Here is a 23,746-nt window from a genome sequence, read left to right on the forward strand (position 1 = left end):
AGAAGACTTTAAAATGATATTGCCAATATTTATGAGTTGCGTTCCTGGGACGACTTACTGAAAGATAGTTCATTCGATTACATGAAATTAACCCCAACTCAAGAATATCCGTCATAAAAAATTATAGCATGTGATATGTCTTTAAAAAGACAACCAAATGCAACGACAGTAAAATTCTCGCGTTAGAGACTTCATAGTAAATCACAAGGGAAAACCAGGAAAAAACTTGTGATACTATCCCGACATCGTAAGTATTTGGTCTTACATTAATTTACTCACACACATTTACTGTGAGAACACACGTGTTTAGCTCGTATCTTAACTCGATTCTCGGGCAGATATAGCAATAAAACAATTGTGTTATACAAAAGTGCAGTGTAACTATAAACCAATATATGTAGGTACATAAATAAACAACCTAATTAGTTAACTAATTATACAGTGAAAAAATCGGAAAAAAGTAATTCCAACGATAAGGAATTAAATTCTTGTGTAAAGTGATAAAAACTTGTGTGATATCGAACATAAACAAAGCAGGTTTTGCAGTAGGTGGAAACAAAACAATATTGTGAATGGTGTATTTCTACAGGAAAATAAAGCATATTAATAAACAGAATCAGCTGTAAGTAGAAAACTTTAGTATAATATAATTAATTTTATTATAAATAGATAACCAGGGCCGGATTTTGATTTTGATTTTACCTAGGAATAAAAGTGCTGGAAAATTAGTAACGGCTAGCGCGGGTGCGGGTGGGAATTTGAACTGTGAGTAGAGTTCTCCACGAAACTTCACCCGTGACGCATTGACTAATAACTCTAGCACGAAAAATAACTAGGAATTAAGAACAATGAGTTCAGATAGCGAATTAGATGATGAAATGAAAAGGAGAAGGGAAGAGGAGGAACATCCCAGCAAAAAATCAAAAATAACAGCTAGAACATCACAAAAAACAGATGAAGATAACATAAGTGGAATGGAACAAATGATGAAAATGATGAGGGAATTAGCAATGGATATAAAAGACATAAAAAAAGAACAATATAGATCTGGAGACGAAATCACACAACTAAAGAATGAAATTAAAGAACTGAAAGATCAACAAAGCGGCTACAAAGATGAAATAAAAAAGCTGCGAGAAACAAACGAAAAAGCTATAAATCAAATAGGTCAATTAGAAAAAGAAATTAGTATAGCAAATGAAAAAATAGAGAAATTGGAAAGAGAAAGAAAGAGAAAAAATGTAATAATACAAGGAATAAAAATTGATACAAATGATCAGAAAGTTTTACGAGGGGCTATGGAGAATTTTATGGAAAAAGAGCTACAAGTTTCAGTAGATGTAAATGGAGCAAGGAAAATAGGAGAAAATACTGTCATAGTGGAACTCAACAGCGTGAAAAACAAAATAGAAGTAATGAAAAATAAAAGTAAATTAAAAACCAAAAAGGACGAAAGAATCTATATTAATGATGATATGTCAAAAGAAGAAAGAATTATTCAGAAAGAAATTAGAAGCAAGGCTATGGTAGAGAGGCATAATGGAAAAAATGTAAAAATAGGATACCAGAAGCTAATCATTAATGGCGAAATATGGACATGGAATAACAGCCAACAACAACTCATAAAAGAGAAAAATATACAACCAAAAAACTAGCAATACAACGAAAGCAGACTGAAATAACGGAGACGACATGGCAAAGTACAGGTACACGAAATAGACAAAATGTACAGATTATTAATGAAAAGCAGCCCATAAAAGAACATATATTAGTAGGAACATGGAATGTAAGAGGAACATACGAAGAAGGAAAACTGAAACACCTAGTAGATGAATGTAAAAAATATAAATTCGAAATAGTAGCACTACAAGAAACGAAACAACTAGGCCAAAACTCAATGGAAATAAATGACTATTTATTTTTCAATAGCGGAGGCGAAAATAGAATGTTAGGCACAGGATTTGTAGTAAACAAAAAGCTGAAAGATCTAATCGTTGACTTTAAACCAATTTCAGAGAGAATATGCATACTAAGAATAAGAGGAAAATACCAAAAAATAACATTTATAAACATACATGCACCGACTGAAGAGAAAAACATAGAGATAAAGGAAGACTTCTACAGTCAAATAGATACAGTATTCGAAAATATTCCCAAATACGATATAAAAATAGTACTAGGTGATGCTAATGCCAAAATAGGAAAAGAAGAAATATACACACCCACCATAGGAAAATATAGTCTGCATGAAACAACGAATGAAAATGGTCACCTCTTAATAGATTTTGCAAAAGAAAAAAACATGATCGTTATGAGCACGTACTTTCAACACAAAAGAATATATCAAGGAACATGGAGATCACCAGATGGAAAAACCATAAATCAAATAGATCATGTGCTCATCGAAAAAGACATGGAAAAATGTATAAAGAACATAAGAACATATAGAGGACCGGATGCAGACACAGATCACTTTATAGTCGGAATACAACTTAAACAGGTTATACCAGTTCTTAGAAATCAACAGAAAAAAAGGTACAAAGTAACTAAACCTATTAGACTACTGTCAGAAGAAGAACAAAGTAAATATGAAAGACTAGTCACTAGAGAACTGGAAAATATTGCAGAAAATGAAAACATCGAACAAAAATGGACGCAAATAAAAGTATGTATGACCAAAGCAGCGCAAGTCAGTAATAGAAATATAAAAGATGGATTCAAAGAATGGTTTGATGAAGAATGTAAAATAGAACTGGATGAAAGAAATAAGTTAAGACTCAAAATGATGCAAGTGAAAACACCAGAGATGGAGATACAATACAACGAACAAAGAAAACGAACTAAAAGAATCATAAGAGCAAAGAAAAGAAAGTACAACGAAGATAAATTGAAATGCATAGAAGAAAACTATAAAAATGGAGAAGTCAGGAACTTATATCAAGGAGTAAAAAATGAGAAAAAGGGGTTCCAAAGAAAACCTGTACACTACAAAAGCAAAAATGGAAGGAATTTAGTAAGCGACGAAGAAATACTGAGCAGATGGAGAGAATACTTCGAAGAGCTTCTAAAAACGAAGAAAAGACTAAATATATGGAATGGACAGAACGAGAATACACACAAGGACAATACCTGACAATAAACACAGAGGCAAAAATATATAAATTCGAGGAAGTAGAGAGATTCCAATATCTAGGAGCGACATTCACTAGGAGACCAAATATAAAAGAAGAAATCCAAGCGAGAATTATGGCTGGCAATCGTTGTATCTTTGCTCTAAACAACTTATTGAGAAATAAGAACATATCTAGAGGGGCTAAGATAAGAATATACAAGACAGTGATAAGACCTATAGTCTTGTATGCCAGTGAAACATGGACGATGAACAAATCCGAGCAAGTCATGCTTAAAGTATGGGAAAGAAAAGTCCTAAGAAAAATATTTGGCGGAAAGATATGGAATGGAATGTGGATAAGAAGACCAAATGTGGAATTGGAGAGGATGTATGGTGAACCAAACATAGTAGGGATCGTAAAATCACAAAGACTGAGATGGTTGGGACATATCCAAAGGATGCCAAACACGAGACTTCCCAAAAAAATACTAACGGGAGGAATAGGAGGAAAGAAGAAGAAAGGTAGACCGAAAACCAGATGGAAGAAAGATGTTGAAAAAGACATAGAAGAACTGAAAATCACAAATTGGAAAAATAAAGCAGCAAATAGGAGAGATTGGAAAGGAATAGTAAACCAAGCCATGGGCCTTCTAGGCCTGGAGAGCTAAACTATATATATATTAATTTACTCTCAAAAAATAATACCAAATTCTGTGATTTATTATAAAATTCCCTTGTGATTTACTATGAAGTCTCTAACGCGAGAATTTTACTGTCGTTGCATTTGGTTGTCTTTTTAAAGACATATCACATGCTATAATTTTTTATGACGGATATTCTTGAGTTGGGGTTAATTTCATGTAATCGAATGAACTATCTTTCAGTAAGTCGTCCCAGGAACGCAACTCATAAATATTGGCAATATCATTTTAAAGTCTTCTACTTTAAAATGTATAATATATGTCTGAATTGCCAATATAAATGAGTGAGATTAAATAAATTATTAGAAGAATTTTTTTGCTTAGCAACAACACTTTAGTTTATTTTAGTAATATTTTGTATTTTGACAACGGCACCCGATTTGGGCGTCGAAACGTTAATAAAATTAATTTTTTTCATTTTAATTGTGGCTTATTTCCCATATAAATAATTAATCATAACTTTTTTAAAAAGTTTAAAATAAGCTTTATTTTTTTGAGTTTCTAGTATCAGAAGTAAACAAGTTGCGCACAAAATAAAGTTGATCCTTTTTTTTTGTAAAAAAAATCTAAAAATCACCTCCTAATTAGCATCTCAAATGAAATTAATCAGTAGCGCTTCATAAGTTACTTTACTTATGTATGCTTATTATAGAGGATCTGTAAGTTTCATCGGTTCATAGTGCTTATTTTTGAAAGGCTGTAGTTAAAAGGGCTTCAATGAGTCACTAATCACGAGTATATGCAAATTCGGAACAGCCATATCTTAACCAATTTGTATTACAGAAAAACAAAATATTCAGAAAACCAAAACCTTTACACTTTGGGATATTTCGTATCACAAGTTATTTAAAAAAAAAAGGCATTTTTTTCAAAATAAAAAAAATACTGTAAAACTAGATTTACGATGAAACTTACAGATCATATATATTATAAACAATACATAAGTAAAGTCACTTGTGAAGCGGTAACAATAATTTGATTTTATTCGTCTTGAGGGGCCAAACGAAAAACACAAACTACTTTTTTTCTTTTTATCGTGTTCTGTTGTGATTTATAGCAAATTTATAGCACCTCTTTCGAAATAAAAATTTTATGCAAGTTCCCTTTTAGAGGGTGATTTTCACGCTTTTTTAAAACTATTTTTACAAAAAAGACCAACTTTATTTTCAGCGTAACGCGCTTACTTTATGCTAGAAACATTTTTAAAAACAAAAACAAAGCTTTTTAAACACTTTAAAAAAGTTGCGATGAGTTAGCAAATTTATAGCAACTCTTTCGAAATAAAAATGTTATGCAAGTTCCCTTTTAGAGGGTGATTTTCACGCTTTTTTAAAACTATCTTTTACCAAAAAAAGGACCAACTTTATTTTCAGCGTAACGTGCTTACTTTAATGCTAGAAACATTTTTAAAAACAAAAACAAAGCTTTTTTTTAAAGAAATGTGCTTTATTTTTTGGTTATTTCACGTTGAAATATTCGATTTGGAATTTGACGAATAAGAACTTACTTTTTTAGCTACAACTCTGCTTCTACTGAGTATAAAGACTTTATACATACATTTTTTTTTAATTTTTTTTATAAAGTACATATATTTTTATTGAATACTTTTTTCGATAAAATACTTATTGTGTTATTTGCGCAAAACCGTCTAAAAACGTGTTTTTTTTTTGTTAAAAAATGAACATATTCACTCTCAAATAACTCGAAAAGTATTAGCTTAGTCAAAAAACTCAATGGAACAAAACTTGCTACAATTAATCAGTTTATCCACTTGATAGATACTAGATAGCATTAGACTTATTGATATTATAGCTACCTAGCCTTATACAAAGTGGATTTAGAAATTCCACATCTATATTAGACAACCTAGTGGATATTGAATCTGTAATTCATGGGTCATTTGGATGTGATAAAGTATGTTTGGCTTATGGCTATCTTTTATTATATTTTATAACGCGTGCCATTTGGGGATTAGATATAAGAATTCTATTAAGTTGGTCAATTCCAGGAAATATAAAATTGATTAGTAATTTCCTATATAGACGAAACTTATTCGAATCGATAACGTTCTTTTAGACTCAAAAATCCAATTAAACGACATTCCTCAATGGTCTACTTGTTGCACTTTTCCTTATTGCAATCAATGACATCGCTAAATCACTTAACCCACTAGTCATTTAGAAATTAGAGAATTGGTCAAACACTACTGGCCTAGAATTTTCTCCCACTAAAACGAAAACAATAATCTTCAGTAAAACTCTAAAGAAGCACATTATACTACCAAAAATCTACCTAAAGAATTTCTTCTTCTACTTTTTCTTTTATATAGGCAGTTCTGCCTGTTTTTCTTCAACGGTGCCTTTCATTCTGTCCCTAAATTGTCATTCCATCTTTTCCTTGGGCGTCCTATACTTCTTCGGCCTAACGGTGACTTGTCCCTGGCTATTCTTATTATTCTTGATTCAGACATCCTGCTTATGTGTTGATTCCACTCTTCTTTTCTATTCTTTACCCAGGTATTTATATTGTTTACCCCACATATGCATCTGATTTCCTCACTTCTTACCCTGTCCCGTAGTTCTTTTCCAGCAATCCTTCTTAAAATCTTCATTTTGTTGGTATCCAGACGTCTTTGTATTTTGCTTGCATCTGGTCTTGTTTCGGCAGTGTAAATCATAACTGGTCTAATAACTTCAGTCTTATTTAAAAGTCAGTCAGTTCTAAAATGACTTATATATTCGGTCCTTTGTTTCCACTCTAAGGTATTTGTTTTTCCAAATTGTATCGTTTAGGCATCCGGCCGTTCTACTGGCTTTAATTATTATTAGTCTTTAACCTCTTCTTCGATATTATTGTCGGCTGATAGATTAATTCCCAGGTATTTACTTTTATTGTCTAAGTCCAATTGGCATCTTATTGGTTCTTTGGATATTACTAAGCTTTTTGTTTTTGGGCTGATATTTTCATATTCATTTCTTTTGCGTTAATGTTGAATTCGTGCAGTAATCTTTGTAGGTCGTCTTAGCACTCTGCTACTAACACGGTGTCATCAGCGTAACAGAGTATTTTTATCTCTTTATCGCCCATTTTTTACCCTCTTTTTTCTTCACTTGTTTTATCATTGCATCCAGCGTTATGTTAAACAGTAGAGGGCTTAGTGAATCTCCTTGCTTGATTCCTGTGTTTGCTTCTATATGGGTTCTGTTATTATTCCATTGACTTTCATTTCTATTTTATTTCGTATATAAATGTTTTCTATCAGTTTTATAATGTCCAGTGGTAAATTTTTGTCATATAGTAGATGTATCACGTCTTTTAATTGTATTCTATCAAACGCTTTCTCTAGGTATATAAAACAGAAAAACCCTCGCTTGTTATACTCTAATGATTTCTCCGCTATTTGTCTTATCACAAAAACTGCATCGTTATGATCTTCCCCTTCTAAGTCCTCGTTGTTCAACCGATATATTTATGCACGCCATTATTTTCTTCATCAGTATTTTTGTTGGGAGTTTCAGTATAGTGCTTCGTAAATTTATCCCTCTATAATTACTGGGGTCTGCCCTATCACTTTTATTAAATAACGCTATCATCTGAGTGGTACTCCATTCTTCTGGAATTCTTCCTGTATTTATTATTTTACTTATCAGGATATTCAGTTCTTTGTGAAGTCTCTCTCCTCCGTATTTTAAAAGTTCATTAGCTATTCCATCTTTCCCTGGTGCTTTTCGATTTTTCATCTGTTTTAAGGCGTTCGTTATATCTTCCTCTTTACTTTCTGTTTGCTCATCCGATTCTAATCCTGGTTTTCCAGTTCTTTATGATTAGCTGTTTGATACAGGTTTTCTAGGTAAGTTGTCCATGTATTTGTATCAATATGTTTTACTTCTATCAATTCCTTCATCTCTGCTGTTTGACCTCTTATCATTTTCCACATTTCCTTTTGCATCCCGTATAAGTAGTGCTCCATCTCTTTTGAAAATGCTTACCAATGTTCTGTTTTCTTCCTTCTTACTATTGAGTTTAACTCATTTCAAACTCTTTTATATTCTTCACATATGTTTTTCTCGTTCTTTTGAATTTGTATTCTAGCTAGATTTTCTTTTTTCTTCGCATTTTATTTTTATTTCTTCCATGGGGTGTTCTCCTTTTCTTTCGTATATGTTTACTTATCTTACGTTCTCCAAGTGCGTCCGTTGCTGCCATTTTGATATTATCTCTAATCTTCCTCCAACTTTCTTCTATGTCTTCATCTGGTGTTATGTAGTTTTCGTTCAGTACTTTTTGCAGTCTTCTCTGGTATAGATCTCGTGTTGACAAGTCTTGTAGCTGTTCTACCTTTATTCTTGTCTCACATTCAATAGGGTCTTTTTTCCTGTTTTTTTGTAGATGTATTCTGATTTTTCCAAGTACTAGGTTGTGATCACTTCCGATATTAGCTGCACTTAAACATCTTATGTTTAGTACTTGAGAATGAGGGATGTTTCTGTTTGTCAATATATAATCAATATCGGATCTGTGCGCTCTTGTATTTTTGAATGTATATTTTTCTTGATCTTTGTGTCCGAAGAACGTATTGTTTATTCCAAATTCGTTCTGAGAGCAAAAGTTAATAAGTACTTCCTAAAGAGTTTATAATAAATTATTCAGATTGATTAACTTCTTGGGGATAAAACTGGATAATCGTGTATCTTGGTAAGACAATATACACTCACTCCGACTGTCAGCTCAAACGGGCTCAACTTAATGAAAAATATCTCTCATAAACAATGGAATGTCGACGTCCAAACTCTTATGACTGTTCACTGAAATTTGGGTTTCAACCTGAGATACAGTCGGAAAAATGAAAGAATACCCATGAACGAACATATAAAACACGCTGTATTTTCCTGTCATCATGTCGCAAAGAAAATTGCCCAGCGCAAGTACATGTAATAATAATTATTACATGTACCTGTGCTGGCCAATTTTTTGTGTGACACGGTGACAGGAAAATACAGCGTGTTTTTTATGTTCGTTCATGGGTATTCTTTCATTTTTTCTACTGTACAATACGCTAAAGTGTTACGTTTGGCTTGTTCTCTTGTATGTAATGAAAGCATGGATAATAAAGGCCAGGCTCCACTAACAAACTTTAAGTCTTTGAAATGAGGTGCCTGCACCGAATGCTTAAAATATCATGGACATACTTAGGGACATATTGCGAGGAGAACGATATACTTGTCGGCAACTGGAACTCGAAGGAAATATAGAGGGTAAGAGAGGTCTAGAAAAAGATGTCATGGCTGGGTAATATTCGCCAAATGATATTAATGAAATTACTCTTAATAGAATAATGTAATCGTGACTATCTAATATCTCACCTGACAACACAATGCACGGTGGACGCCTACGCAGAAATACACGGCACCTTTAAGAAGTAAAGTTAATAATAAATAATTCAATAATTATACTTAGTCACTATTTTCCCCCTAACTCGGAAAATATCGACGGCACGAAAAAACTTAGAAGAAATTGTTGGAAATCGCGATTGCAACCATTCATGAGTCCTTACCATTTTTCTCTCGAAGAGTTTAAATTGGCCGAGCGGGTTACTAAGTCAATTTCATTTAAGTAAATATGTTTGCAATATATCCAAACAAAATATACAATTATCAGAAGAAACTGTAATTAACGAAAATAACTACCTATTTTTTTATCGAGATTATGAGGCAAATAAGAAATGTACAATATCTAAAATCACCGAGTGAGTATTTTTCTCGTTAAATAAATTTTTTATTAAATAAATTATATTATTATATATATTATATAAAATTATTAAATTAACTTTAGAATATTTAATGATTTGTTTCAAGAATTCAAATTAGAAGACAAATTACAACTACAACATTATTCTTGCTAATTTAAAAACGAGTTTAGAAAGTAATACATAGGTACACTCCAATAATTATTTCAAAGATTGCCATTGTTATCGTTGAATGAGAACTCAAATTTAAATGCATCAAAAGAATTAAATAATTTTTATTTTAATCCGATCGACCCGACCGACCCCAAATTCCGATAACCAAAGCTACCTGAATACGTCTCATCGTTGTCTCAGGTAAATTCAATCTCGCACCTAGAAAGCTGCTAACGCCATCTATTTCTAAAACCACTGGTGTCGTACATAAACGCTCATTTAGTTTCGTATCTTCCAGTATATTTATCAGTCAACGGTATAACCTTATACCTTCAGTAACTACTTGAAAATAACAGAGATTCCTTTTTTGCTCTAAGTAAGCTCTTTAATATAAAGTAGTTACTATTGTTTTATTCAATTACTATTAAGTAAATACTTAAATACGAGGAAGTAAAAGCAAATACTTCTTTTTATTCAATAGACCCCATGTACTGTAGGAAAAATTAAAGAATACCCATGAACGAACATATAAAACACGCTGTATTTTCCTGTCACCGTGTCACACAAAAAATTGGCCAGCGCAAGTACATGTAATAATTATTGTTACATATACTTGCACTGGACAATTTTCTTTGTGACACGGTGAAAGAAAAATACAGCGTGTTTTATATGTTCGTTCATGGGTATTCTTTCATTTTTCCGACTGTACCTACATTGTTGTCTACTAATTCACATTTATTACTGTTTTATTATATGACTGCTAATTTAATATTTCAGCTACAACTTTTTAACTTTTTAAGTTTTTTTAAGCTTTCTGATTGGTCTTCCCTTACACGACCACTACTCCGTTCATTAAAACATCAAGTAGTACTGGCCTTAACAATTTAGGTTACAGCTGCTCATCCAAATCTAACATACATAATACACATTCTACCCGTCTTGATCCAAACGTTGTCAATCTTGCACTAACACATACATACATTAATAAATAGAAGTCTGTTAATAAATATGAATAAAAACAATAAAAACAAATTCTTTAATAAGTAGAAATAAAAATCATTAAAGCCAATAAAACCATCAAAAACTTTTTGTAAATTGTAAAAATTTAAAAAATTGTGTATATGACATTCACTATTTTACTTCACAAACACAATAATAGACACAGATTTATTGGTTGTCTCTTAACAACTATCTCTTCACCCTCAAGAATTCCCAAATCCCATAAACTTGTTTACCTTTGTAACATTCTCCGTCTATTCCACCATATCCCGTTAGCATAACTTAAGCAAAGACATCATGTTAAGGAATACTGAGGTAGTAGCTCCTTGTATCCGAATCATTTAGTGACTTGTAACCGTTGACCTGATGATGCTCTGCAACCTATAGAGAGCGAAACCGGTCGTCGGAAGTACACAATTAATTGATTGAGAGTACGTCTGTCTTTTACTTCATTTAAAATGAACTATCACATGCAACCCATTCAACATATTATGTTTGTCTTTAAATCAATGTATATTTGCCATCAAAATATTACAGAAAACCTTAATCTTATGACAAATACATAATCTTATGTATTTGAATGGTGTGGTTATGTTTTCGGCACAGGTAGAATTTAATAAAATTTAATCTATTGTCCCTTCAATTATTATACGTCAGTTTGTTTACTTCTCGAAATTTAAGGATGCCATTCAAATACAAATGACTTTGTAATAGAATTAAGATACGGTTTTCTCCAATAACCTTTTTTTTATTAGGATATTAAATCAACCAGAGATGTGACGGTGTGTCATGACTGTTGTGAGACAATGAAATGTACTTACACGTTTCTAAGGATGTGCTTAAATGTTGACAATTCAATCAATTCCTATATGGCAACTAATAAAATAAACGAAATCAAATTAACGCCTAAACTTCAAATATTCACACAAAATGATAGCCAGTGTCTACCAATTGTAGTCAAACATATGCATGAACCCGATAGCAATATAAAGACTGAAATCATTAAAAATTCAAGTATATTTGTAACAGATTCAAGTGTTGAAGTAGATGTACCTCAATTTATTGATTTAAAAACAGATTTATCTTTATCTGATGATGCCACATTACATACAGATCTGCAAAGAACATCAGCATTAAAAGAAAATAGTATTCATTTTTCTAATATTGCAGTTTCAGATGAATTAGTCGATTGTAACAGTTTTATCAATGCACAAAACAATACACAAAGTTCAGTACAGGATGTGGTTAATGAGGCTCATATAACAAATTTTGAGAACGGTTACCAAGAAACCTGGTCTAATGATCTTCATTTAACTAATCATGACAATGCCCATCTAGAAATTAAACCAAATATTAATGACACACTTCAAAAAAAGACATATCCTTGCAAGAAGTGTGATTATGTGGGTGCCAGTAGAGAAGAATTGAAGTATCATTTTTTCACTCATAGAACGAATTGCAGAATTTATAAATGTGACAATTGTCCATTTATTACACGACATAAGAATGTTATTGATAACCACAATTTAACTCATCTGGCTGATGAAGATGTGTGTTGGTACTACTGTGATAAGTGTGCTTACAGGTCTAGGATGGTAGCAAATTTACAGAAACACCAATTTACCCATATTAAACAAACAGATGAGATGAAGAAGTAAGTATTTTAATTGTTATATACATATTTTCTATACCTCTATAGTTTAATTTCTATTTGGTTGCTCTTCAATATTTAGTTAATAATTTAGAATTTAAACCACAGCTGATGATGTGCAGGGGTAAAAACAGACATCTAGTTAGTACCAGTAACGCAGTACAAAGCAGAATCGATTGAGCACAAAGAGCTACTTGGTGCTGAAGTAGAAAATGATGCATCACCTCACAGACCAAGAACTAACACTCACATAGAACCTCCTTCAGTATTGGAAGTGAGAGACGAAATCACATGTCTCAAAAATAACAAGTCCCCAGGAGTGGATTGTATCCATGCAGAGCTCGTCAAACATGGAGGTAGCAGCATTAAGCACTTACAAAAAGCAAGATGGCTTAGAGCTCTACCTGTTGTTGTTTGTTTGGGTTTATATGACTGCGGACACTAAATCCATTCGCCAATTTTACTATTTTTTATTTTATTAGTCATTTTTTCGTATCTTATCCTAAAACTAATACTAATATTAATCTCTAATAAACAATAATTCTACTAATAAATAATTATTTTTGTATTTTTTTTAATAATTTTTTTTAATATATTTTTTTTTATTTATTTTTTTTTTTCTAAATGATGTTCTCAGAGTTCCACAGCAAAAACTGCAACATTCTTCTTTAGCCCTCTACTTAATTCGAAAGCTATTTACTATGGACTGCCCAAGTTCGTCATTCATTTTTATCTACATATTTTTTTTATATATTTTTTTAATTATTATATATTTTTTTTCTATTTTTTTTGTTTATATTTTTTTTATATTTTTTCTTTCTTTTTTTATTTTTTTTTATTTTTTTTATTTATATATTTTTTTTCTTTTTTCTTTTTTCTTTTAACATATAACAATTTACAAGAAATACTTACTCTATATTTTACATTTACAATCTAAGTTTAATATCTAAAATATGTTTATACAATAGTCGGTATCAGGGCCCCCGTAAGAACTACTGGCGCCTGTGTGCAAAAAATGATTTTGGCGCCCCTTAAGGCATTTTGATAATTTTTTTTATTTATTTTTTTTTGAAGGTAGGTAGGTAGGTGCAAATAAAGCAAAATAGGAACAAATAACACCATAACAAATCTTAATTAAATAAAGTTTAAGGGGCTTTATTGAATCAATTCTGCTGGACCATCTTGTCACACATAGAGGGTTTAGACTTAACCCGAGAACATTTTTGCTCACCTCACAACATCCCACCTTTTTGTGGATGGCGAACCCAGAGTAACGCGATTTTTAAATTTTGTCCATTTGGTACGTTTTTACTGCAGCGGCTGGCTCGTTAATCGCTGAAAGATCGTCGCTGAATCTGAGCATTGATTGCGGTATACTGCTTGTGTGATTTGTTGGCGGTGCGTGTTTCGGAGTTTTGTATTTGAGAAATTTTTGTGAAGTGAAGCTTGTTTTTATAAGTATGTATCATTTCATAATTTCCTAATAAATGGTTGTTTATCACAATTTTGAAGTATCCTTCTTCATGTCTTCTTTTAAATATTGCATGTTTTTCTAATCTTGTAGCATGGACAATTCTTTCTTCATCCTCTATTTCCTCTGCTCGCATGTATTTTAACAATAATTGTTTTCTTTGAATAATAATATTAATATTGTCCGTCTGTCGTCTGTCCGTCCGTCCGTAAACATAACTCCTCATTATACCAGATAGAATGAAAATGAGGTGTCCAATGAAAGCTTATGATCCAAGGATACTACTACAGGTGAGAAAATTTGACTTAAGACTTCCGCTTTTAGAAATGCAACCGCAAGTACTATTTTAAAGTCAATAGTACAAGCGATGTAATATTCGACGCGCTATAGCAAGATGAGAACAAATATATACCTACTTCTGGTTTCATGACTGTCTGTCCGTCTGTTCGTCGTCCGTGAAAATAACTTCTCCGTCATTCCACTAGGTAGAATGACAGATGAGATGTCGAACGAAAGTTTATGATTCAAGGATGGTACTAAAGGTGAGAAACTTGACCTAGGACTTCCGGTTTTAGAAAGGCGACCGGGAGTACTGTTTTAAAGTCGCCGGAATAATAATATAAGCAATATATTATTCGACTCGCCTTAGAAACACGAGAGCAACTGTATACTTCCGGTTTTCTGACTATCTGTCCGTCTGTGAAAATAACTCCTTCGCCATGGCACTAGGTATAATGGCAAATGAGATGTCGAATGAAAGCTTATAACCCAACGATGGTAATAAAAGTGAGAAATTTCACCTAGGACTTCCGGTTTTAGCAATTCGACCGAAAGTACTGTTTTAAAGTCGTCGGAATAGTACAAGTGATATATTATTCGACGCGGTTCAATAATACGAGAACAAATATATATTTCCGGTTTCATGACTGCCTGTTTGTCTGGCCGTCAACGAAATACGCCACTATAACCGCCCAGTGTCTACGATTTTGTCTGCTCTCATACTCTCAGAGCAGTCACCAAAAATCGACACTTGCTGCCCCTGGGTACAAAGGTTATAGACGCTTCAGTCAAACCGGCTCCTACAATCCACACAACCACACGCACAATCAGATACACCGCATTCACTGTTCAGCTACAGAGTTGCCAGATGTGATGTTATAAATCTCCCACTTAGAAACTGAAATTCCCTCAAATTGAAGCTCAAATCTCCCAAATTTAAATTTTTGGCACATTTTAATGAAGTAGTAGTCATATGTAAAGAATAGTAAACCAAAATTATACTACTTATTAACAGAGGCCCTGGAAATAATTCATAGGTCCTATCGTCTTCGATTATATGAGAGTATAATATACAGTTCTATGTACATTCGCAAATTTAATTCCCCTAGACGGTTTCAAATTACCAAAAAATTGTGGGAAAATACCCCAATCTGGCAACCGTGTTCAGCGACGATCTTTCAGCGATTAAACAAGCGAGCCGCGCGCGCCAGTAAAAACGTACCTTTAGACGGGACTTACCATAATACTTATAAATCCACAGGGTACCAGGCGGTGCCGTGGTCGAAAAATTGTTTAAACAATTTTTTTTAAACAAATTCACAAAAGAAATTTTTTCATTTTGAACAAATTTTTTTTAGATAACTATGGTCATTCTGAGTAAAAATGGTTCCTTGTCATTTTTCTCTAAGATTGATTGTTGTCGAGTTATACGCGATTTAACATTTGAAAAATGCGAAAAAATGACCATATACCTAACTGGTAAATTGACAACAATCAATTTTAGAGAAAAATCACTAGAGACCTTTTTTGCTCAGAATAACCCAACTTATCTAAAAAAAATTGTTCGAAGTGAAAAAATTATTTTTGTGAATTTGTTTAAAAAAGTTGTTTAAACAATTTTTCGACCAAGGTACCGCCTGGAACCCTGTGGATTTGTTATAAAGACCTATTTTTGAGTAAGTTTTTGCAAAAAAAAAAACCATCGACATAATTTCGCTAACGGGGGCAACGATAAAGCTTGGGCTATAGCGCTAATTGTTAATAATTAAAAACAACAGCTTTTTAATAAAATAATGACAAAAATTTCTTCAGGATCTTGAAGGAGGGTTTTAAACTTTGACTTCGTCGCTTTTTGACTCTCATATTAATGATTTTTAATCGAGTTATTAAGCCTTAAAAATGGCCATTTTAGCATTTTTAAAGTTTAAATCGCGTATAACTCGACAACAATCAATTTTAGTGAAAAATGACAAGAGGAATTTTTTACTCAGAATGACCCAAGCGACCTAAAAAAATTGGTTCGAATGAAAAAAATTATTTTTGTGAATTTGTTTTAATAATTTTTCGACCAAGGCATCGCCTGGCTCTCTGGATTTGTTATAAAGACCTCATTTTGAGTAATTTGCAAAAAAATCTAATCGAAATAATTTTGCTAACGGGGACGACGATACAGGCCGGTCTAATTAGTTATTTGATGGGTACGCGATTATCAAATTATTGTCGATTCATCATTTGAGTGTCACACAATCGTTGGCTTATAGATGAGATAGAATTACCGCCCACACACTACTACTTACATGTTTAGAATTTTTCCACGAAATCAGGGCTTAGTTAGGTATTTCTTATCTACAGTTTTGTCTACTGAATGGGTGTTTGTTATTTTTATAGCAGGATTTTTTATTTTATATCTATAGAAAGACTAATAATGTCATCCAAACAAAGTAAAACTGATCTATTTAATTTCTCAACTTTTATTTTAAAATTAATTTTTGCTTTTTGATTTTTTTTGTAAATATTTTGCAATTTTTGATCTTCAATTTTTGCGCCCCTAAAGGATGGCGCCCGTGTGCATTACACACTTTGCACTTATGGTAGCGGGGGCCCTGGTCGGTATACCAACTCATTATTTTCTAATGTTAATAAATAATTTAAATTAATGGGATGGTGGACATCAGTCAAAGAATACAGTGAATTTAAAAACATATTAACTTTATTAGAGATAAGAGAACAGGTCAAAATTTTGTGTTGTAGATTGCCCAACTGTCCACAAATACATTGTGGACTATCAGCTATATTAAGTTTAAATAAATATGATGGTGTAAGACAGTGGTTAAATCTCATTCTGGGTACTTAATATTTGTTCAAATTAACAAGTTCATCGAAATTATTTTCCAGGTGATCATCATCATCATCATCACTGGCTCGACAACCCTTTCTGGGTCTTGGCCTGTTCCGGGATTCTTCTCCATTCTGACCTGTTTCGTGCTTTTTTCTCCAGTTTTTTATTTTTAAGGTTATTATATCATTTTCTATTTGTTCTAAATATCTCAGCTTCGGTCTTCCTCTTGTTCTTTTTCCTACTGGCATCTGTTTGAATATTTTGTTTGGTATTTCGCCTTCTTCCATTCTTTCCACATGACCCATCCAACGTAGCCGTCCTATTTTAATGAATGTTATGATATCCGGATCCTTGTAGATTTTGTATAGTTCAAAGTTGTACCTTCTTCGCCAAATTCCGTTTTCTTTTGTGCCCTTATATATGTGTCGCAAGATTTTTCTTTCAAAGGTGGCCAGCAATGTTTCCTCTCTTTTAGTGAGTGTCCAGGTTTCTGAGCCGTATGTGAGTACCGGTCTTATTAAGGTTTTGTATATTTGGCATTTTGTTTTTCTTGCGACGTTATCTGATCTTAGTGGCCGAATTAAACCATGGTAACTTTTATTGGCAATAAATATTCGCCTCTTCACTTCCTCCGCTACGTTATTATCAGACGTGACTAGGGATCCCAAGTATGTAAAGTTTTTTACCCCCTCAATGTTCTATTCTCCTATTGTTAAAATTTTGTGGCTGCCTTATTTCTGCGTTTTTACTTACCTGCATATATTTTTAACTACATATTTATAATGGGAAATAAGCCACAATATTATTAAAACATGATTTTTATTTTATTATTATTTTATTCCAGATTTAGCCATACGGCTCACACTCCCTCTAAGGGGAAAATTGACTCATCCCAGATACCTACGGTATCAAAAGGATTGAGCTCTGGTGGGACTCTTTCCGTGTTATCGAGCCCTAGGTGACTTGGTATGCAGGTGTATCTCCCAAAAATTTTCGTACACATCTGGTCGTTGCGAGTAGTACTGCTTTCTGCATGGTCATATAAAGATGTTCATTAAGACCCAGCTTTTTTATGCTTTCGAGGAGGGTTTTCGGAATGACTCCAGTAGTAGACATAATAATCGGTATCGTCTGGGTACTTTGCATTCTCCATTGTCTCCGTATTTGAATTTCCAGATCTCTGTACTTGGCGATCTTTTCAGTAAATTTAGTAGATTATTGTTGTTAGGAATCGCCACATCAATGAGGGTTGTTTGTCTCGTTAATTTATTGACTAATACGAGATCTGGTCTATTATGCGCCACTGTTTGGTCTGTGAGCACAGTGCGGTCCCAGTATAGCTTGTAGTTGCCATCCTCAAGCATACTCTCAGGGACGTATTGATAATATGGGAGATGGTCGGTTTGGAGAAGTCCCAGCTTGATAGCTATCTCCTGATGAAGGATTTTTCCCACTGCGTCATGCCGTTCCTTGTACTCAGTTGCAGCAAATGCCTGGCATCCCCCTGTAAGATGTTGGATGGTTTCTTGGGCTTGACATCCATATCGGCATCTGTCGTTTTGAACATGAGGGTCTTTGATGATATATTTCAGGTAATTTCTAGTTGGTATAACCAACTATTATTATTTTAGTTATTATTTTATTATTATTATTATATTATTATTCAATGCATATATTTTGTTTTGTTCTGGTTAATTTTAAGGCCACTATTTTGTGCAGCTCGTTCTATTTGATTGAATGCCTCTATCATTTCTCTTCTTGATCTTGCGATTATGTCAACATCATCTGCAAATGCTAGTATTTGCACGCTTTTATTAATGATTGTTCCTCGAGTATTGACTGTTGTGTCCCTCATTATTTTCTCGAGTACGATGTTGAACAGGATGCATGATAGAGCGTCTCCCTTTCGTAGTCCCTTTTTCACATCTGTTGTTTCCGTTAGTTCGTTTTGTATCCGGATTTTACTTTCTACTTTTAAAAATTCTTTTATCAGTTCTATTAGTTGTGTTGGTATATTAAATTCTTTCATTGCTTTTATTAAGAATTCTCGGTTTCCAGGTGATCATATATTATTATTTTTTAGATATAAATGCGAGGAATGTACCTACATGACAATGTGGAAAAGAGATTTGGAACGTCACAAAGTTAAACACTTCAATCCAAAATTTTTCTGCGACGTCTGCTCGTTTTCCACTAGACACGAACGGTACCTTAAATCACACATTCAGAGACTGCACTGTGCCAGGGAAGAATCGAATGAATTGTTTTATTGTGCACATTGTAACTTTAGTACGAAACATAAGCGCAGCTTAATTCCGCATATGGTCATCCACAGAAAATTAGAGGATTTGAAATGGTTTACATGCAAATATTGTCCTTATAAAGCCAAATGGAAACGAAGCATCACAACTCATGAATTAATTCATGTTAAGGTTTGTATATTTCTAGATGGTGTGATAAGTAACTTCCTTTGAAATGAAAAACGTGTTTTTCCAGAAAAATAATACGATTCTGGAAGCTCTGCAAAATAGGTGTTTGTTTTGTCAATTATCTCTTCGGTCAAGCTGATTTTTTTTTTTATTTCTGAGCCGTCTCTACAGATTTGGAAACACATAATAATTATAATCGAAAGGGGCTAAATCAGGAGAATAAGCTGGACGAGAACACAATTCGAAGTCCAACTCATGAATTTTTGCCGTTATAATGACGCTTTTGTGTGTCGGTGCATTGTATCGGAGAAGCAATACTTTTTTATTCTGAATATTAGACCGTTTTTCACTAGGTTCCTGCTTCAGTTTTTCCAAGAATGCACACGACCATTACGAAATTTACTGAACAGAAATTTGACAGTATAGTTTGAAGGGTCCTTAGTCCCATCCCATAATATTTATCCAGCTTTCCTGTTGTTTCCTTAGCCGTTTTATTTCTAAATAAAAATAATATTGTTTAATGAGAGATCATGAGAGTTTAATGAGAAAGGAACATATACGAAATGAGGATGTGCTAAGCAGGACGAAGGTGGAAGATGTAATTGGAAGACTTGATTAAATGAAATGGAACTGGGTAGGACACGTGGCATGACAAAACAACGAAATGTGTACGAGAAAGATTGTACATTGGAGACCATATGAGAACAGTCATAGTATAGAGGAAGACCACAAAACGATGGCTAGACGACATCAAAGCAAAAATGGGGAGAAACTGGCACCAAATAACACAAAACAAAGAAGAATGGAGAACTCATGGGCAGGCCTTTCTCTAGGAATGTATGCAAACAGGCTGAATGTTTCTGCGACGTCTGCTCCTTTCCCACTAGACACGAACGGTACCTTAAATCACACGTTCAAAGGCTGCACTGTACCAGGAAAGAATCAAATGAATTGTTTTATTGTGCACATTGTAACTTTAGTACACTCTTCTGCATATTGGGCTGTTTCTCACTGGGTTCCTTCCTTAGTTGTTTTAATAATGCACAATATTATCGTCTATTGATAGTTTTACCGTGTTTTACCATTTTCAAGATAGTCAATTAAAATTATGCCTTTGCAACATACACTTTATATTAACATAGACAGAGTGTCATGTTGAGTGAAATGATGACACCATCTTTTTTTTATCAGTGCTACTTCACTCTTACACATAGTAAAGCTGCGACAGTATCATTCACGTCATTTTTAAGTGGGGAGAAGTATGAAGCATGTTAGCACAGTATTAAAAACAAAAAGTAATAACACTCTGCGATCTTGATGAAGTCATGCATTTTTTCGGTGCTCTCAGCTTCAGGTTAAAAGTTTCTTAGGTTGATGCTGGTTCAATCTGGTACATTCGTTTTAATATGTTGCCTCTTGAAGATGTTGGAACTACTTAATAATTCGAAGATTTGATAATTTATTTGACCTATTTATAATTTGTCTAATTTTCTAACTCTAAGCATTACAATAGGGCTTTTAGTAATTCTGATTAACAGAAAGATTTTTCATTGAGCCAGTCCGGTCATAACTTTTAGGATGGAAACTTGGTTTCTCTTAAACATTCTTCCACTATTTCCTATACAGGGCCAATCTTCTGAATGTCTTTATTCCTAGTACCTGTAGATCTGCTTCCATATCGTCTTGGAAGGATACTTTTTGGGTTTTCTGGTTGTATCTATCGACTTTCGATTTCATCGAAACATCGATTTTAAGACCGATTTTAAGACCGGGTATTTTTATGATATGTCCCACCCACCTCATTCTGTTGAGACTAGTCGTTTATTATTTATTGTAATATGTATTTGCAATTTGCTTTTAATTCTTTTTTTTTAATTTTTCGATGATCGATAATTTTCGACAAAATAAATTATAAAAATTCATTGCATGAAACTATCAATAAAATATTTTTTAAGATTAGTCAAAATATGAGCAGCAAACAAATTTGATAGTGTTTTCTTTATTTTTTTTATTTTTCCAGAAATTCAGTTGCGATCAATGCGATTTCCAAACTACTCTGAAACGCTATTTGCAGCAACACTTGAAAGCTCACGAACCCCCGACTCTGTACAAATGCGATCATTGCGATTTTTCTAGTCAATTCAAGAATGCTATTACTCATCACAACATTAAGCACAAAAGTATCGATGAGATAAAGTCACACAAATGTCCTGATTGCTCCTATGTTGCCAAGAGAGCATGCGATTTAAAAGTACACTTCACCTTTATGCACACAGAAGCGAAAGAAATATATAAGTGCGATAAGTGTTCCTACATTACCAGATGTACAAAACGTTTGAATAATCACAAAAAGTTGGTGCATGAGGAATCAGGAGGCGTAAGAAAGGTAAAATCAATTTTTTATTTAATTTAATACATTCAGTAACATGATTTTTTTTAATTGACATGAAATTGACTTATTCCAAAGATAATCATTTGGCATTATAATTTAAATATGATCTATGGCATATGACCGTCACGGCTGGTTCTGATGTATTCTAAGTCCAATTTTCGATGACTTTTTCCAACATTTGTGGCCGTATATCGACAGTAACTGTCATTAGAAATCACAGAAGATACCGGACCACCAATATTAAGAAAATAAGTCATAAATGCCATTAAAACACAAAAGAGGGTAAATCTACTGGACCAGATGATGTGCTCATCGCATTATTAAAACTCATTGATGAAGATGTTATTGATGTAATGGTTGAACTCTGTAATCTAATATATCAGACTGCCACAATCCCCAGACAATGGCTGCAATCGACCTTTGTAGCAATTCCCAAAAAGTCAAGTGCAACAACCTGCTCAGATCACAGAACAATAGCTTTAATGAGTCACACACTTAAAACATTTTTGAAAATAATACACAGCAGAATTGTTAAAACTCTTAAATATGAAATTAGTGACCCACAATTTGGCTTTAGAAATGGTATGAGCACAAGAGATGCTTTATTCGGCTTGAATGTACTGGTCCAGAGATGCATTGACATGAATCAGAATATGTACTTATGTTTTGTAGACTTTGAGAAGGCATTTGATAAGGTTTAACATAAAAAGCTTGTAGATATATTAAAAAGTAAAAATATTGACAGTCGTGATATGAAAATTATATCTAATCTATTCGCCGTGTGCAAGTACTTGGAGGGATACGAGAAACGATCGTGGGCGAATAGCGGAGAAATCTTACAACTTTCTTAAATAATTCATTGTCAATTGAAATTGTCAAATTGACGTATATTTCATATCTACTGTCAATGAAGAAGAAAAATTATATGTTGCTCGGCAGTATTGATATGATATGCAATTAGCATATAAAAGTAAATTTAATTAATTGTATTTTGCTTGTAGTAGTGCATTTTAATAATTAATTTTATTTACTACATACAATTGTTTACCTTTTAATAACATAACCCTAATATTACTTTTTCTTCTTGTAATTTTTTTGGGCTATGGCCTTGACAATTGTCCTGTAACCAGGACCAATATGATTGGCCAATATAATTAAAAGTGCGAAAAATGTTACCGAGTTATGAAACCAGGTGTCGCTTTTCCGAACTTGCAAGGTCCCAATATTGGAATCTAACTGCCAAAGTAAGAGTTGACAACCAGAACATCCAAAATATCAAAATACAGAGAGCAGTCTGTCAAGGTTGCGTGCTGTCCCCATTACTCTTCAATGTCTACTTCTTCTTCATGTACCGTACTCGATTATCGAATAACAATTATGTACAACCTCTCTGTGGATCCGTATTTTCATTTAGAGTAAACGTGGTCCGAAAACGTTCCATGGTTAAATCAAAATTTAAACAAAATATGCCAGATTTGCAGAAAAGTACATTTTGAATATATTACTCTAATTATCACTCTTCTTCTTTGTGTGCCGTGCTTGTTTTCAAGCGTTGGCTATCGTCGTATTAACAAGCTGATGAAATGTTTCCCGGTTGGCAGCTTTATGAAACAATTCCTCGACCGTTCGACCTGTCCATTGTCTAATGTTACAGCCAGGACAATTGTTTTCTTCCAACCCAGCGTTTTCCTTCGATTTTGCCCTGAAAGATCAACCGGAGTAAGCGATATTTAGGTCCTATAATGATATGACCGAAGTATTGAACCTTTCTCATTTTTATGATGTTGATCAATTCTCGCTCGCTGTGCATAGTCTCGAGCACACGTTCGTTGGATATGTGTGCTGTCAATGGGATTCCGAGCATGTGACGGTAACACCACAACTCGAACGCTTCTAATTTGTTGAGATTCTTCACTTTTGTTGTCCAAGTTTCACATCTATAGAACAAAATGGACCAGACGTAGCATTTCAATA

The 23,746-nt window shown here is 33.3% G+C and overlaps 1 protein-coding gene across 1 annotated transcript in view; it reads left to right on the top strand.

Moving 5' to 3' along the window:
- LOC126880005 (zinc finger protein 836-like) overlaps positions 1–23,746 on the top strand; it is a 40,525-nt gene that overhangs the window by 8,503 nt on the left and 8,276 nt on the right. The window contains exons 3-5 of the mRNA XM_050643514.1: positions 11,467–12,365; positions 19,035–19,383; positions 21,401–21,766. Of these exons, the coding sequence (XP_050499471.1) occupies positions 11,467–12,365; positions 19,035–19,383; positions 21,401–21,766 (1,614 nt within the window). The remainder of the gene's footprint in view (positions 1–11,466; positions 12,366–19,034; positions 19,384–21,400; positions 21,767–23,746) is intronic.

This window comes from Diabrotica virgifera, chromosome 2 (assembly GCF_917563875.1).
Source record: "Diabrotica virgifera virgifera chromosome 2, PGI_DIABVI_V3a".
NCBI lineage: Eukaryota > Metazoa > Arthropoda > Insecta > Coleoptera > Chrysomelidae > Diabrotica > Diabrotica virgifera.